The 19616-nt window shown below is 33.5% G+C and overlaps 1 protein-coding gene across 3 annotated transcripts in view; it reads right to left on the bottom strand.

The window, feature by feature from the left end:
• The window catches only part of SOS1 (SOS Ras/Rac guanine nucleotide exchange factor 1), a 115953-nt gene that overhangs the window by 61333 nt on the left and 35004 nt on the right, over window positions 1-19616 (bottom strand). For 2 of the 3 annotated variants that reach the window (XM_033124509.1, XM_033124510.1), the window contains exons 2-4: window positions 9710-9835; window positions 3118-3249; window positions 1543-1707 (exon numbers count right to left, since the gene is read on the bottom strand). In XM_033124509.1, coding sequence (XP_032980400.1) covers window positions 1543-1707; window positions 3118-3249; window positions 9710-9835 — 423 coding nt within the window. The remainder of the gene's footprint in view (window positions 1-1542; window positions 1708-3117; window positions 3250-9709; window positions 9836-19616) is intronic. The other variant, XM_033124511.1, reaches the window with a different exon arrangement.

Below are 19616 nucleotides of genomic sequence, written 5' to 3'. Positions count from 1 at the left end.
TAGGCAAATTTGAAGTGAAGCACCCTAAGTTATTCTTTGAATACAGTTCTTAAATGACAAAAAGCAAACACACGATTATTTCTTCTTGGATGTACTGCCACTGCCCCCTCCACAGCTTCTCTAAAACAGAATTCTACAAACGGCATCACAAACTGACTCCTCCAAGTTCTTTTATCAATAGCATCATCTGTCAGTCTGTCTATTACTTCTAATTTGTTCCCAAATCCTATCTTGGATTTCTACCTTAGTTCTCTCGTTTTTATACCCTTCCCATCACCACTTCATTCCAGGGCCTCACCACCTCATTTCTGAATAATTCTTCTAGCTTTCTAGTTGGCTTCTTTACCTACATTTATTGGAAATTGATCAAAACAAGTCCTTTTTTTTCCAAGAAGTCTACTATTATTACTCTTGCTGTACTTCACGTTTCCCCTTCTATGAACTTCTACCTCGTCATCCACGTAACAATAAAAAAAAATCTTGTATTACTTGTTGAACAAATGTAAGTATCCCTTCATCAACTCTGAAACCTTGTTTTATACTTCTCTTGCATCTTCTCACTGTGTGAGTACAATATGTACTCAAAAATATTTTATTTATCTGAGTCATTTAAAAGTATCGAATATTTTATATTCATTGAAAACTCATTGTTTTTAAAACCAAATAGTTATTCATTTAAAAATATGAAAGCATTTGAAATTCTCATCAGATCAAGTGATTTCTACTCTATACAATCACATTCTAAAAGAACAAATAAACACGAAAACATAATTAAGTGGATTCAGTAATCAGAAAGAATATTTCAAGTCAAGTAGAGTACAGTGAGAAAAAAATGGAATGAAATGCTTCATCAGAAAATATTTTCTTTTCTCCCAAGTCATTTTCATAAAATGAAAATGCTGAGGCATTACAGTGCAATGACTGAAACTTTAGATTCAGACAGATCTGGAAGTCAAATCTAGGCTTTGAAATGTCTCATAATAATCTGAAACGATTTCTTTACTTCTGTGGACTTCAGTTTTCCTATCATAAAATGTAGATAAGAGTACCATAGGGTGGTATCATAAGGACCAAATGAAATGACTCACAGATATACTTAACTTTCAAAAATGTTTGCTGTTAATACTATTAGAGTAAAACCATATAAGTAGTAGCTAAAGAATGCTCTGTATTGTAATAAAAATCTCAAGAGTTTAGTATTTTTACATTTTCAAAAATTGTTTTCAAGTAAATCCATAACCTTCTAAGTCTTCCAATCCAAATAAAATTTTAGGAAATTCACTAAAAAGAGATACTACTGTTATTAACCCTACTTGCAGAAACACATAAAAGAAAAACTGCATGACACATTTAAATACATCTGAAGACTATATATAATAATCTATTTCCGTTAAGTGGTATCTTGAGTACTTGCTATTAGATTATTGGAAATATACTCTGACACATAATATACAATTTTACTCTGTCTGAATAGTATGTTAGCATCCAATAAGTCACGAATAAAAATTTAAGAATAAAACTTATAGAAGATCAGTATCCTACCTTATCAGCACACATTGCTACTTTAATATCTTGTTTTGTAATTTCATAATGCCGTATATTTCGTACATAATTCCCCACCAGCTTTAAAATGTCTGCAGAAATATATTCTAATACTGCTACTATATAAACAGAAACCTGGTGGTCAATTTTATAACCTAGGACCTCCTGAAAAATTAAAAGAAAAGCATGTTTAAAAATCATATACTACAAATTTGACACAGTGATTAAAAAAAACATGCATACAATTTAGTTTAACTTTTACTGAGGTGTGTGATTATTTAACACCATTTAATTTTAAGTGGCTCATCTATGAATAATATACATATTGCTACTTGGAAATGTAAGCTAAGAAAAGGTATGACAAAGTTACCTATGATCATGTAAAATACCTAAGAAGTATTATACAAATTACTAAATAGATAATCCTTAACTTAGGAAGGGAAGCCCAAATTTGGGGGTGGGGATGGGGAATGCTCATTGTTATCTAAGTCAGAATACCTGGAATTAACTATGACAAAAGAGATTTTTTTTTCTCTATGCAGAAAAAGAGTTAATATATTATTGGTATATGGGAATATCTACTAGTCTTATACCTCTTTCCTTATTTCCAAAGAAACCTGGGCTTCCCAAAATCCTAGTAGCTCATTCCTGGTATCTGGATTGTTTCTATGGAAAAAATATTCACGCTATGTCTTACTGAACAATAATGGTTATTAAAAGCATGTTAAATAGTCCTAGTATTAGACTTCAAAGAGAGCATGGACTTTGTGGGGCTTACCAGCCCTGTGAACTTGGATTAAAAGTTACTTAATCACTTTCTGTCTCAGTTACCTCACCTACAAACTGGGGATGATGATAACTTTGCTGAGTAATAAAATGTAGAGATAATATATGTAAGCATTAGCACTGTGCTTATGTTATAGTATGTACAAAATTATTGATATCAAAGTATTAAGGTTTTAATTATTATAATACCTATATTTTTAATGTGAGAGTTAATCAATAGTTTCCTTATTGTATTCCACAAAACAGAAATATCATTATTAGAGCTTCTAGCAGTTATTCTTTCTATCAGTTCTAGAGAAATATGATCGACTGACTTAAATGACAAGTAGAACTGGATGGTTTAGGTGCTCTTTAGGGAATTTTTGTTCAAAGATTACACATAATCCCATGGCAGTCTCACTAAGGTCCTTACGCACCTAATGATGGGAAGGACTAAGATCTGAAGGAATTATAGAGACATTTAGGTCTAACCAACCAGAAAGGGGTTTTATAAATTCTCTTTGAGGTTCTACTAACATCTGAGATGAACAACATGCACAATTACAACTTTTCCTAGTTCCTTCAATTTGCTTGACTATTACTATTGGTATGAAATTACTTTAAATCATATTGCCCAACTTACACTTCCCTATTATCATCCGCTCCACAACATGAATTCCTAGAAAAATTAAAATGAGAAAATTTTACCCTTCACTTGACTCTATTACCCATAAAATATACTCTTTTTGTTTGAAAATTATGGGTTTTATTTTGCTTTTAAAGGGCAAAAAGGCAGTAGTTCAGCTTTACCTTTAATAAAGGATGAATTTTTTCTACTGGGAGAGATAAAGGGTTTCTTCGTTTCCTCTTTTCAATAGCCGATTGGGCATCAGCTATTGCCCATTTATCAATTGGATGAGGGAAACTTTTTTGAACACGTTCCTTGGAAAATAGGAAAATTAACAACTAAGCAACAAATATATTAAACAGTACTCTTCGCTTATAATTTACTTTTAAAATCAAAGAATACCAAAAGCAGGCTTTTCACATGTGGTATAACTTATACTACAAATATACTTAAGTTAAGAAAAACTAACTTTCAATGTATTAGTTTTTTAACTAGGCAATTAAGAGACTAAACATTCCGTGTATTATCTAGGGGGAAAATCACATTCTGAATTTCAACTTCACAGTGAAAAAGCTAATGACAAGAATGAGTAGAAGCCATTTTAAACATTACTTAACATAAAAATTCAAGGAACAAAACCTAAGCTCAAGAAGTAAATATCTAAATCCAATTATCATTGATTTGTCCTTACTTTCAATACAAACTCAAGTAACATTTTGCACTTGAAACTTCTAAGAATTTTTTTTCTTTATCCATCATGCAAAACTTGACTTCAAAACAAATCACGGAAATCAAGGGATTACACTGGTAACAGCAATTTTAATAGTCGTACACAGTAGCTTATCATTAGTCTGCATCCTCCATAGGTCATTCATTAATTTTTAACAAAATACCTCATTTTAATTTCCAGCACTTATTCGTTAGAATTTCCACTGAAAGTAAAACACCTCATGTTAATGTAAAAGTGGAATTTCCCTACTTTAATAAACTAATGAAATTCACTTCAAACAAAAGGTACTTTCATCCTTTCAAGTTTTTAAAACGATACAATAATTAAAACCAGTAGAGGTCGCTATTACATAATTTTAACACACAAATTTTGAATTACTCAGTATTTACCGTAGTAGTATTTACCATAGTAGTATTTACCGTAGTAGTTGACTAGATAAAATTAAACATCACTCCTGACTATAAAACTAAATAAAAAGTTGTCAGTTGCTATTAAAATGGAAAATAAAAAAGATTTCCATGTGATACGGGAGGCAGGAGGGCACATTTATTCCAAGACATATTAAGAACAAATTTATAAATTGAGAAAAGTTTAACCCATTCAAGTTTAATAAACTTTCCCATTATCTATGTTCAAGGCAAAATCAGCTGACAAATATAAGAAGCGATCATCTTAACTCTAATTAATGGAATTAGAGACATATTGAAAGAATTATTGTAGTTAAAAATGGAGTTTACAAACTTTTTAAAATGCCCTGCTGAAAAGCTATTTGCATTGATATCTTCTATTAATTTAAAAAAATGTTAGCTGGGCAATACACTAAAGTGATTTTATAATTTACTAATGGGTGACGACCTAGAGTCTAAAAAGCACTGTGTATATAGTGGTGATAGAAAAGTAGAAGAGAACAGAAGCTGAACTCAATTTGACAATTCTAAATATACTGTCTTTGAAAAGAAATCATTGGGGGAATTACAGAGGCAAACTGTAGGCAGGGGTTGAGGTGGAAGAAAAAGAGAACAGAACAGCAATCCCTTCTCATCTCAATTTTATCCATCTAATCCCAAGTTTATCTATTGTTTTAAGAAAGAAGGGGAAAGTAAATCAGGAATGACAACAGAAGGCAAGAAAGAAAACATAATAATGACGTACACATTTTAAATTTACTTATTAGTGTATTATTGGAATCAAATTAACAACTACATACTTATGTAACACCAAGAGTCAGAATGTAAGGGAAAAGATTGGGAGGGTCAAAAAAAGGTGCTTTGAATGTGGAAAGGCCATGTGGAAAGAAATATTTTATCTCCTCTAGTGGCAAACTTTATTTGTACAATTATTTAAAAAAAATTTTTAAAGTAAAAGAGCCCAAGGGGGAATGATTAATGAAAGATGCATGAATTAGAATTCTATTTCTTTGCTACTTTTAAGATTAGTAATTTCATTTGTTTGAAATAAGAAACTTCACCCTAATTAACATTTAGTTAATTAGGAACATTTAGTGGCTTTGGAAAAAATAAATGAGATACAAAAAAACGCTAGGTTTGAGATTCAGCTCTGTTTCTTATTAACAAAACCTTGTCTTTTGCTTTACGTAATAAAGGGGTCTAAATAGATAATCTTGAAGATCAATTCCAATACAAATATTCTAGGACCTATGAAAATTCCTACACATGCACTTCAGTGTAAAACTCCAGACCACAGGTACTTTTAAAGTCTTATTAATAGTAACAAAAGCTTAGAATGTGTGGGAGATATTTTTTTTTCCTAGAAAGGTAGAAAATATGGAGAAATTACTTGGGAAATCTAAATGTTAATGGAAAACTTATTAGACACAAGGACTCTTTAGGATGAAAAAGAAAAGAATTTAACAAAAAAATGAATGGAAAGAAAGCAAACTTAAAAAAATTTTAGGATATGACTCATGGAAAAAAAAAAAGTCTAAGATAAAAGAGTCCAAGAAAACCTGAGTTAAATGAAAAGAAAAATGTATCAGTGTCCTAAGAAATGAAAGTTGGTTAAAACAGGGCACAAGGGCCAGAAAGGGAAACAGGAAAGACATTACAAATGGAAGTCAGTCTAGTCAACTAGAAAGAAATAAAGGACAAGTACAATTATGAAAGGACAAAACGTTTTAAGAAATTACTTTACTAGGGAAATATCATGCAAAAATAATACTACTAGTTTTTTATTCTATTCTTCTAAAAGATTAAGTATAGACAATGAGGAGAGGAAGAACAAACCAGATTGGAATAATTTTTATAAACTATCTCTTAAAACTTAAATTATTTTGAAAAGACAGGGCCAAATAATATATATCCTTCTTCTGCATTCCCAGAGCCTTCTTTATGCATCTGGAATACTGCCTGACTGACAAGATACTCAGATACTGGTGGCATGGATGAGTGAATATTGGCTACATCAATAAAACAAAATCCCATTCATTTGGACTATTATAGTTTACAATTTGTGATGATCTTAATACAATTTGAAACTTTTTAATTAGCAAAATTATAGAAAAGTATGTAATCCATCAGTTTTCAAGCACTTCTGAAGCATCTATTTTCCTAAAACTACAGGGCAACTAAAAATCATTTTCAGTTTTTCATTAAAACAAATTCTATAGGGGCCAAATATTAAGCAAGAATTGCCACTCTACTCTGAATTATGCTTATACTTTAAAGTAATCAAAATGTATTCTTTAGAAAGATCAAAAAATTCATATATTCCACTAGCTCAGATTGATCTATTTTTATAGTACATTTTTATATAGCTCTCAAAAAATTTTTTAAATTTTTGATAAAATCTTACCCCAGGATGTATTTGAAAGACTTGCTAAATTCATGGCCGTTAGTATTTTAATAGAGTGCCACAAATGTGTTTTTAAAATTAAAGAAATGTATTAAAAAAATATAAAGAATCCGAATGAATGAAGAAAATGGAAAATTATTTCCTGATAAAAGAATCTAAGATACCATTATACAATTATAGTCATCTAAATATCTCTGTATCTCCATATTCTTATCTAAATACCCTTAGGGGAATGGTATAGGAAGAAGGGTATTTGACTATTGACTGGAAAAAACACACGTTTCCATCTTTTTTAAATTTTTTATTCTGTTCCACCATTCTGAGGTTAATTGTGTAATATATAAAATAAGGAGAATAACAACTACTACACCGGGTTGTTGTAAGGATATAAAGATGCATATAACCGTGCTTTGAAATTACAAAGCCTGTTACACAACTGATTGCTATTTCTATTACTGTCATATATTCTCGTTCAAAAATTCATTCCCAACAACATCAAAGCCAGCTCATTGGAATATCACATGGCTATATCTATTTTAAGGGCCCTGGTTAAATGCTTAAAAATAACAAGACAGGACATAGGGTAAATATCTTTGACATCTCAGAAATTTTCTAAATAAGTGTTAAAAACCTATAAAATACCCTATATTATTTAGTCTTTAGTACCTACATATTGATTACATCTGTGAAAGTGGGAAGACTGAGAGACTCACTAGAAACTTTCAAGAATTCATCATCTCCTCCAATATTGGAAAATTATAAATTAGTTTCTATACTAATTAAAAGGAGGAAATTAGATAAACATAGGTATAGTACAACATACCTGTAAAGAGCTGAATTTGAGAATGCAATTGTTATCAAACTAGCAAATTCCTGGGATGTACCAACATCGGAATGATAAGCAAGACAAGATCTGTCAATTCCATTCTAATACAGTAGGCAAAGGGTTGGATGTTACAGTTTATATAAACCCTGTGGGAGAACCTAACTAGGATCCAAAAGAGCAAATGGAATTGTTAATGAGAAGAGTCAGGCAATCGGTTCTGTTCAATATCTACTCTAAAGCCCAATGTAATTAATGCCTAAAGGAAATGATGAATAAAAGATATTTGACCTTATAATTCAATGGGAAAATAGGATAAAAAATGAAATATGGTTTGAATTACTTAAGCAATCAAGTAAATTAGTATTCCATAGTACACAATCTTTTCTATATCCACAACCTCTGTAACTGAATGTTCCTTAATATCCCTGCTCAGCTGAAATCTGGATCTCCCCTGACGACTTCTAGAGCAGGAAGTGCCCTTGTCCCAAAACCCACATGAAGGTGGATTTAGCTTCTTTTCCATACCATAAGCTGCTTCTGAAACATCACTTTTATCCTCACATGTAAAGGCCTCCGTCATCCCATGTGACTTTATTGTCTACATTAAGGACACATAAAACACCGTGGCCTCTTAATTCAGTACCTGTCGTCCAGCCACCAACACATGGCCACACCCTACTTTGTAACCATGTTACCCCAGAAATCTTACATTCCAACAACTGTCTCTGATCCCAATCTATTCTTCTATTTCTCTCACTGAGGTATTCTAGTGCTACCAGTTCTCTGACCTTATTGGGAAATTCAAAACCCTGTTCCCTCCATGTTTTTCCAATCTGTCTGCTCTCCCCTACCTGGCAGAATAGTTTAGTGGAATGTTTGCCCCAGAAAAGTCTTGGCTACATTATTTATTAGCTGTGACCTTGGGCAACTTAACCTCTCTGGGCTTCAGTTTCCACATTTATTCATTCAACATATATTTCCTGAGTGCCTTCTCAGTGCCAGACATTGTTCTAGGTGGTGGGAACCTGGCAGTGAACAACAGTGAAAAAATTCCGGGAGTTTACATTGTAGTAAGAGAAAAAAATAGCACCGTCTTCATGGGGTTATTAAAAACTTGAAATATAAAACAGAATTGTTTAGACCAGCGCATGATACTGCACCAAGCCCTCACATATCAGCTATTATTACATTTCACTTTTTTCCTTATCCAATTTAGATTCTCTGATGTTCTTTTCAGCAGTTTCTCATTGGATATACCTATATATCACTCTCAGCCCTCAGGGAAACAGAGCAGGGCCTGCGAGAGACAGAGATACCTCCTTGCCATTCACTGTGTGCCATAGAATTATTATTATATTCTATGTGTGTTGTGTCCTGAAAAGGACTATAAAGCACTGTTTCCACAATCCTCTGCCCTCCCGTCCTCCCATTGTATATCGACGGTGAAATACCATTCAACTCAACTATCTTTTTTATGCCCACACTTGAGTACTGCAAAAGAAATGTCACAGAAAGCCAAAGATTTGTACCTCTATACGTTCAAGGTCTTTCAAGTCAAATGATCCTTCATCACTGCCATAAAACAACATCTATTTTTCCAGCTCTATCTCCCATTTTCACTAGTCAGTACTTCAAAACTTCTTTCTTCTCCTCTCAAAGTTTTGACTCCTTCAGAACTCAATTTATATGCCTGTTACTGAGAGGCTAATCCTGAGGCCCAAAGCCCATATTATTAATTTGCTCCTTCTAAACTTTCCCACATCTGCTTCACTCATGGTACATCACATTATTTTATTGCTCATACTCCTATCTGTTTCTCCACTAACCTATAACCCCTAAAAAGACAGGGGCCATGTCATCTCTGTAAAACATTACAGAACTTCCTTCCTAGATTTTTAGGTATTTTCCTCTCTTCCAATTTGTGGAAAGGGGTCCACTTATTATCTAAAATACATGTAACACCTGAAGATCAAAAAATTAACTGAAATGTTTTTGAAAGGATAGGTGGCTTTACAAACAAAAGAAACATTTGGACATAATCCACTCTTAAAGGTATAAGAAAAAAATATACATATACATATACATATATATACATATACAGTATATATATATATATACACATATATATATATACTGTGTGTATATAATTCTAGCATTAACAAGGAGCATTTAGAGGCCAACAAAAGTTCATTTTTGATTAAAAGCAAAACATGAAATAATTCGACAGCTAAAACATAAATATGCTATCATATACCGAATACAAAGTTAAAATAAATCCAGTCTTCATTTTTTTAAACATCATATATGTATTTTGTGAAAATGAAGAGCAAACTCCTCTTTCACTGAAATTAAAATAAACACACAGATTAGATATATATAAAGTAAATACAAGGCAAATGTATCATACCTCTACATCTGAAACACTTCGGGGCTGAGCTTGGCATAGCATATTTAATAACTGCAAAATTAATTCTTCTACATACTGAAGAGCATCATCACTAGACTCAAGAGTAGGATGCACTTGCCCCTGGACCTATAAACAAAAAGCAAGGTGATTAAAATGGAGGTTGTTTCATTTAATTAAACAAACAAAAGGATTTTTTTTTTTTTTTAATGTGGGTTTGTACTCAAGAACATGGTCTGGCTTACAAATACAGATTTGAATGTTCTGTCCCAGAAGTCAGGAGTTCCCATCTTTCCCCAGCAACATGCACCATACATGCTCATTGACATGCTCCTGGAGAGTCAGATACCTAAGTGCATACTTTCAATATTGTTTTTCTTAAACCATGGTTACCCCGAGGTGGGGGATTACAGAGAGGAAGGGAGAAGCTGAGCTAAGGATAAAACATGCAGTTTTTATGGTTTTCGCCAAGAACCTGTGGTAGTTAGAACATTTACTCAACACACTGGTTGGGCAAACCTGGTCTCTGTCCCTGGTTTAACTCTGTCTTTCCCATAAATGATACAATCCAAGAGGGATATGTCTTATCTTATTCACCAATGTAACTCTAGCATCTAGCACTGTGCCGGGCACATAATACAAGCTTGATAAATGTTGGTTGAACACAAAGTCACCATATGTCAAAGGACACAAAATGGGCACTTTCGACAATCTGTGACTGTGCTTTAGGAATTTAACTTGGTGGTCACTCATTTATAAACGCCTATTAACCTTTACCTACATTTTCTCGACTATTTCTTTGGAGGCACCTCATGCCTCTGACCTCTGTAAAACTTACATTTTAATAACGAGCATGATATTCTTTACTTGCATCTCTATGGGTCAAAATTGTTCCCTCCTTTTTAAAAAATGGCAGAAAAACAGTTCCAGGAGACAAACAATACATATTTCAAAATATGCTCCACTCTCTAAAGGGCAGGAGGGCACTCATGGGATGAAAGTGCACACTGGCCAAGGGCACTTAAGTACATATATATGTATACATACCAAGCGTGCCAAAAAAAACATGTATACACATGACTTGTAGTCATCTTTTGCTATCGGTATATATTGAGTATTCCAATTTTAATACAGCTCTTTCCTTTCTTAAAATGTGTATACATTATTTTGGCACTCTCTATATGTACATATGCACCTCATAATACTTTCTAAAGAAATGTATTTTAGATGCAAATAACATTATGACAATTCAAAACTCTGTGTGTGGGGGGGAGGTACTACATTAAGTATGATGTTTAAAATTATTTCACAGGTGAAGACACTGAGCCCCAAAAGGCTTCAATCATTTGCACGACCACTTTTGATCATATTCAGTATAGCTATTACCAGCCTGATTCTAACTGATCTGTTTACAAATCTCTCCACCCTATTAGATGGCTGAATGGTTATGCAGTTAAAATAATGGATAGAATTTGGACTAGAACCCAGGATTCGTGTTCCTCAGTTCAGTGCTTTCCATTCACCATGGCCATCGCACTCTGACTAAAGTGTATAAGTAATGAACCTTGTAAGCTTATTCTTCTTCAACACTTAATATGATTAAACATCCTTTTTCTTTTTAACTGGAACTTGACAAAAGTTTTATTTTTATACATGAATTGCATGCCTCCATTGGCTTAAATTATTTTCTCAGATACCATTTACCTTCATGGCTGAGTTACTTTCATCTAGCAATGAATCATAACACCATGGTGGGCTTTTTTTTTAAGGCATTTAAAACTTATAAATATCAGTTACAAAATCCATTCTACTTCTCTTATTTCTTTGCTCCTTTTCCATTTCCTTTTAAAGTTCATTATCTTCCTCCAGCCCTCAAATATGGATAATATACTCGTCTGTCTGCTGTTCTTTCCCCAAGTAATCTCATTTACTTCCAAATTCTGAAGTATCCCCTGCATGGATGATTCCAAATCTATATCTAGTCCTGACTTCTCTCCTGAGTTTTAGACCCACACTTCAAATTACTTGCTAGGTATCTCCACCTATCCTACCAAACCTCAAATATAACATGGGGGGGAGGGTTGGTTGGTGGGGGAAGAACTCATCATAAAAGTTGAACAAGAAAAACTATCTCACACATAGAACTGTATTTCACAAATGTGATATTTATTATATATGATATTATATATATGAAAAACACAGTATACATAGCCCCTGGTTTCGTTAAGTAGTCCTAGACAATGTAGCTCTAGTTGGAGGCTACATTCCTGTCCAAAGCTCTAGCATCACAAACTATACCTACAGATTTATAAAACCATGTAATAGAATTAAAAGGGGCTTTAGAACTCATTTAACTCACTCCCTCTATTTAGAGGATGAGAAAAAGGAGACATCCGCAATCCCGTGGCTAACTATAAAAGTAATGCTGTAAGTACTGAACCTGAGCCTCCTGGAGTCTAAGCCAGAGCTCTTTCCACTAAACCTTTGACTTTCAAACTTGGAGGAGTCTGAGAGGGTCCTAGTAGCCCCGTCAACATAAGGAGTGGAATGCCCATGAACTGTACCTATTTATACAGTAGATTTCTATATAAGACTTAGCTTGAAATATGCTGTCATACTTAAACACTGGCATGTCATAAATGCAACCACAGCACTATTCATCTTCATAATTTGAAAAAGTAAAATCATAAAGGATCGTGGATTACACAAAGGATCCCCAATATATTATACAAAATTATAAATGTACTAAATATCCAACGTAAGGCTAAAATGCTAGAGATAAATATTAAAATGAAAATATTTAATCAACAACAATTCCAATTAAGTTTTAAAAATATTAAAGTCCTTTAAGGAAGTGGTTCAGGTACGTAAAACACATTTTAAAAAGTGTTCAGGAAATTGTAAATTGATCAGATAATTTTTAAAAGACAATGTTCTTTGTTATTCAAAGAAACCCATGGAAACAACACAATTCTTCATTAATTAAGGCTCCATCTCCAGCTACTCTTCAATTTACACTTTATGCTGAAGCAATTCAGACTGTTTGCAGTTTGTTGAAATGTGGCAGGCAGTTTCACTCACACTATTGTTCTCCAAGCTACCTATTTGCCTTTTAAAGCCCAGATCTCTCCTTATTTGTGAAGACACCCTTGTTTCTGTCTCTTTCCAAGGCAGAATTAATCTTATTCATTTAACTGACCTATTGAATCTATTAAATACCAGACCCTCTGTCAGGTGCTAGATATACAAGGACACCTCATTTTATTGTGCTTCACTTTTACTGAGTTTTGCAGATAGTGCATTTTTTACAAATCGAAGGTTTGTGGCAACTCTGCATTGAGCACATCTATCAGTGCCATTTTCAAATATCATTTGCTCACTTCATATCTGTCACATTTTGGTAATTCTTGCAATATTTCAAACTTTTTCATTATTATGTTTGTTACTGTGATCTGTGATCAGTGATTATTGATGTTAGCATTATAATTGTTTGGCGGCACCACAAACCATGCCCATATAAGACAGTAGACTTAATTGATAAATGTGTTCTGACTGCTACACCAACTGGTCGTTTCCCATCTCTCTCCCTCTCCTCATGCCTCCTTATTCTTTTAGACACGTCAATACTGAAATAGTCCAATAATAAGCGTTCAAGTGAAAGGGAGAGTCGCACGTGTCTCACTTTAAATCAAAAGCTAGAAATGATTAAGCTTAGTGAAGAAGGTAGGTAGAAACTGATAGGGTTAAAAATTAGGCCTCTTGAGCCAATTAGCCAAGTTGTCAATGCAAAGGAAAAGTTCTTGAAGGAAATTAAAACTGCTAACCCAGTGAATGCAAAATTTACGAGAAGAAAGCAAAACAGCCTTATTGCTGACATGGAGGAAGTATTAGTGGTCTGGATAGAAGATCAAACCAGACACAACATTCCCTTAAGCCAAAGCCTAATCAAGAGCAAGGTCCTAACTCCCTTCAATTTTATGAAGGCTGAGAGAGATGAGGAATTGAAGAAGCAAAGTTTGAAGCTAGCAGAGGTTGGTTCAGGAGGTTTAAGGAAAGAAGCCATATCCATAATAGGAAAGAACAAGGTGAAGCAGCAAATGCTACTGCAGAAGCTGCACTAAGTTATCCAGAAGAAAAATAATGAAAGCAGCTACACTCAACAACAGATTTTTAGTGTAAATGAAAAAGTCTTATATTGGAAGAAGATGCCAACTAGGACTTTCATAGCTAGAGAGGAAAAGTCAATGCCTGGCTTCAAGGCTTCAGAGGACAGGCTGACTCTCCTGTTAGAGGCTAATGCAGCTGGTGACTTTAAGTTGAAGCCAATGATCATTTACCATTCCAAAAATCCACGGGCCTTGAAGAATTCTGCTAAATCTACTCTGCCTATAAATAGAACAACAAAGCCTGGATGATAGCACATCTGTTTACAACATGGTTTACTGAACCTTTTAAACCCACTGTTGAGAACTAGTGCTCAGAAAAAAAAAGATTCCTTTCAAAACATTAATGCGCATTGACAATGCACCTGGTCACCCAAGAGCTCTGATGGAGATGCACAACGAGATTAATGTTCTTTTCATGTCTGCCAACACAACATCCATTCTGTAGCCCAGGGATGAAGCAGTAATTTCAATTTTTAAGTCTTATTATTAAAGAAATACATTTCATATGGCTATAGCTGCCATAGGTAGAGATCCCTTTGCTAGATCTCGGCAAAGTAAATTGAAAACCTTCTGGAAAGGATCACCATTCTGAAGCCATTCTGAACATTCATGATTCATGAGAAGAGGTCAAAATATCAACATTAACAGGACTTTGGAAGAAGTTGATTCCAACCCTCATGGATGACTATGAGAGATTAAAGATTTCAATGGAGGAAATAACTGCAGAAGTGGTGGAAACAGCAAGAGAACTAGAATTAGAAGTGGAGCCTGAAGATGTGACTGAATTGTCGCAATCTCATGATAAAATTTTAATGGATAAGGAGTTTCTTCTTATGGATGAGCAAAGAAAGTGGTTTCTCAAGATGGAATCTCCTCCTGGTGAAGATGCTGTGAAGACCGTTGAAATGACAACAAAGAATTTAGAATGTTACATAAACTTAGTAAACACAGCAGTGGCAGGGGATGGGAGGGTTCACACCAATTTTGAAGGAAGTTCTACTGTGGGTAAAATGCTATGAAATAGCATCACATGCTACAGAGAAATTGTTCACCAACGAGTCAGTCAATGCAGCAAACTTCATTGTCTTATCTTAGGAAATTGCCACAGCCACTACAACCTTCAGCAGCTACCACCCTGATCAGTCAGCAGCCATCAACACAGAGGCAAGACCCTCCACCAACAAAACAATTACGACTCACTGAAGGCTCAGATGATAGAAGGTAGCATTTTTTTTAGCAACAAAATAGTTTTATTAAGTTATATACATTGTTATTTTAGTCATGATGGTATTGCACAGTTAGCAGACTATAATACAGTGTAAATATAACTTTTATATGCACTGGAAAACCAAAAAATTTGACTTGGTTTATCGCAATATTCATTTTATTGTGGTGGAAACAAATCCACCGTATCTCTGAGGTATGTCTGTATAGAGATGAATCAAAAATAGTCCCTGCTCATATGGGTCTTATACTCGGCTCTGAGCTAATCCTTGTAGTAGGTACCACATTTTTGTTACAGGGTTTGGCATACTGAATTATAATTACATGTTCCCTTGTCTATTTCCTCTATTTGGACAGTGATGCTACAATTGGGCAGGACTTTGTTATCTATTTATAGAATCATTTTCTCTTTGCTTTTCACTCCAAACCTATGACATTCAAAGTCTGTGTACTTTAGGGGTGAGAGGAATAAAATATTTCTTTCTTGGAATTAAGATTGAAAAGGGGTGGTGGGTAAGGCTAGAGAGTCTGGTTGATTTCAGGAGTATAAACCCTTAAAGCAGAAACCATTCAACATGGTTTAGTTAGAACTAAAAAAGATGTTTATTACATAGAATCAAATGAACTGTATATAATCACAGTGGTGAAATGCTACGGTTTAAGACAAAAACAACACTTAATAGTGTTTATAATTCAGGCACATACAATTCAAATGTTAAGTGTGACACATTTCATGACACAAAATTTCAGAAATTCAAAGTTTTGTTCATTGATGGTTACTAATAGCCAAATAAAACCTATTAGGTGTAAAATGCACGATGCCAACTGTTCTTCTAAGTTTCTGGACATTAATCTTCATCATATCTTAAATCTGTCAAATTATGATCATAAGGTTCATTTATATAAGAAACAAATTATTGTTCTTCCTTAAAAACACTTCAAAATCTCTGATTGAAAAACATGGGCAATGGTAAATGTTTAAGATAAGCAGAGAGCACCAATTCCTGAAATACACAGGAAGATACTGTTCTTTATTCTTTCAAGGAAGATACTGTTAAGAGAATTATTTAATAAGCAGACAGAAGTATTACATTTCCTATAACATAGAATAAAAAACACTTCTCTTCTATGAGATAGTATTACAGCTAAAGTGTCCATTCCATCTAAATGATACTCAAAGATATTTAATAGATCAAATGATCCAAATTATTCAAGACTATACAGAATTGGTTATCCTGACAAATCTTATGACAGCCTTTGAAGCCATCAACAGTGGATATTCACTGAGTGTGTGTGTGTGTGTGTGTGTGTGTGTAATTAAAATAAACACTTAGAATTGGGTTTAAACTAGATGTGAGTTTTCCCTTATACAGAGTTTTCAAAAACATATTTTATACTTACATTTATTGACAGAAAAATTCATATGCTTCTTGAAACACAATTACTTTACGTAATTAGGTAAATAAATGCAAAAATTTCACTAAAAAATTAATGATAGCCATGAATAAGAATTTCACATGACAGTATTCTTTTATAGTATAATCATCATATTCAACTAAAGATGCCACCCATTGAATTTTAAACCTTCCTAAAGTACTGCATGCTTCTATCCTGACAGTTCATTTTGTCTCCAGTAATTTCTAACAAATTCAGAAGCAACTTTGTTGGCTATTATTGCCAGATTTTGTGGACTCTGAAAAAGCAAAGGAATTAGGTCTAAATCAATTCTTAGTTGTTTGATACATGAGTCCTGTAAGTGTGTTCAGGGAACCCCTTGGGTAAACTGCCAGAAAACAGTATTGTGAATTCTGATGAATCGTTAATAGCTTTTTCTAACCAATGACTCTCTGAAGGATTAGAAAGGCTTCTAAATTGTATTTTGTCATATCTCAAGCACAGATCTGCTGCTTTTATTTATAACAGGAGAATCTGAAATAAAATTGGTATTCTCAAAACCTTTACAATAGCAAATAATAAAGATTTGGATTGTTAAATCTCTTTCTCAGTGTTATGATTGTTTTAGATGCTCATTTGGAGGTTTATTTAAAAATCAAAGCAGACATCCTTTGTAAAAATATTTTTAAAGACAAAAATGAAACAAATTAAAGAACTTAAATCTTTTCCATAAATAAAATGGACTAAAATATTTTCTCATTTCTTGGGGCCTGTTCATTAGCCTTTAGGTCCATGTATATATCTTATTTTTTTCCTTGAACTCCTCTTATTTGCTGGGGACACAAAAATGAATGAGGACATACCACCTGCCTTCAAAGATTTCAGAGCACAGATGAGCTAGACATGTAAACAACTGACTTCACACAGTATGATGAGACCAATATGGAGTTACTGTATTTTTCTGCGTATAATGCGCTCCCGTGCGTAACGCACACCCATGTTTTTGGCCCAAATTTTCAGGGAAAAAAATTTTTTGCTTTAATGTTTTAATTCAAATTTTATTTGTTTACATTTAGGTACTTGTTTTTTGTATTATAAAGAAATTTTAGCATTTATTTTTTAACATATTACGGTATAAGAAATTTTACGTAACAAATAATTATAAAACACAAGAACAGATATAAGGTACAAGAAATTTTATGTACTGGTATCAAATTTATGATATTTACGCATCATAGAAGGCCAAGAACTCTTCATCGTTGCTTCAGTCATAAGTTCAACGAAACCTATTATTGTATTCCAGGGTATTATTTTGCATACGGATATCGTTATTGATTTCTAGAGTTACACTTTTAGCTCATAAGCATAAATAAAAGAATTAAAAACATTTACATACATACGGAATTAGTACTACCAATATCTAACGTGCATCCTTATTTTTTCCTCACAAATTTGGGCAAAAAAGTGTGCATTATACCCGACAAAATACGGTATATTTAAGGTACAGTGATGACAAAAAATAAAAAGAGTGACCCTTGCTGATGGTGGGTAAGGAGTATCAGAAGTCTTCATAAGTCAAACATACTTGAACTGGGGCATAAAGGATAAATAAAGTGCACTAGGCAGCAGATAAAGAAGGGCTTTTACTAAAAGAGTTAACATTAAAAAAAGGTATAGGGAGTGGGGATAAGGGGAAGGTGAGGGGATTAGAAAACAGTCAGTAACCACAAGATGGCCACAGGGTTTTGAAAATTAATTTGGGGAATGTAATCAATAATGTTGTAAAGATTTTGTAGGATATCCGATGGACACTTGTCTCATTAGGGAGACCACCTCAGGGATGATGTAGATGTCTGATCACTGCACTGTACACCTGAAGCTGAACAATAATGAATGTCAACTACAAGTTTATATGTGTGTGTGTGTGTGTGTATATATATGTATGTATGTGTATATATATACGTATGTATGTGTATACATACGTATATATATATATACATATATATATATATGTATATATACTTACAAGAAGCGGAGTACAGCATTAGGAATAGAGACAGTGGAAATGTAATGGTTCTGTGCGATGTCAGAGGGATAGTGGATGGGGGAGGGGTCCACAGTGTGAGGGATACAAATGATAAACGTCTAAGTATTACTTTGTCTTGTGCACCTGAAACTAATAAAAAAAAAAAAGAAAAGAAAAGAAATACAGCCCAAATGCATAGTTACCTCAACTCCATTTTGGAAATAAGTAATGTATATAATTATGAATAATTTTTTGAGTGCGTATGTTACTTTTAAGACAGGATAAACATATCTGGCCTAAAAATTATGTGTATCACACCAAACACTCTATACTCATCTCAAAGATGTTCTAAAGTTAGTTATAAAAACTAATTTTAAATAATATTTTTTTAGTTAAATTCAATAAAAACCATTTTTTCCAAAGGCTCAATAAATTAAAAAAAAAAAAAAAAAGGCATAGAGGCCAAGACAAAATGTGTTGGGAAAACTACAAGAGTTGGACCAAAGAGTACTAAGAAAGCAAAACTGGCAAGGACAGGCTTGTATGTCACGCTAAGGTGAGACGTGATCAGCGGAAAATACCTGAAGGGTTTAAAACAAGACTGACATAATTAGGATCTGTATGCCGAAGAATCTCTCTGATGTCAGTATGAAGGATGGGTTAAAACGAAGATGAGGTTGAAGGAAGCAAAACAAGTTGGAAGGATGCTGCAAACTGTAAAAAGAAACAATGAATGCCTTAACCAAGGGCAGAAACAGTGGGAGGTAGAAAACATGTGAGGAGGTGGTTTTGGATAACTGTTTTGTGGTATGTGGGGGTATGTGGGGGCAACAATGAGAGAGAACCATTCATTTAACCAGGATAGGAAATACTTAGTAAAGGATAATATTTTGCAAAAAAGATAATAAATTCAAGTTTAATACTTCCGTTTAAATAATTTAAAATTGTTTTTTATCACGTGATTTTAAAATTTGTATTGTATTTTATTTTTTTGGTTGTAGGGAATTATTTGCCATAGTGTTTCAAATACTCAAGTAGCAAAAACCACCTAACTATTGGGTGTTTATGCCAAAGATAAATTTACTTGTCTAATGACTAT

This window comes from Rhinolophus ferrumequinum, chromosome 13 (assembly GCF_004115265.2).
Source record: "Rhinolophus ferrumequinum isolate MPI-CBG mRhiFer1 chromosome 13, mRhiFer1_v1.p, whole genome shotgun sequence".
Lineage (NCBI taxonomy): Eukaryota > Metazoa > Chordata > Mammalia > Chiroptera > Rhinolophidae > Rhinolophus > Rhinolophus ferrumequinum.
The sequence above is the reverse complement of the archived record's forward strand: the minus strand, read 5'-3'. Positions and strand labels throughout refer to the sequence as shown.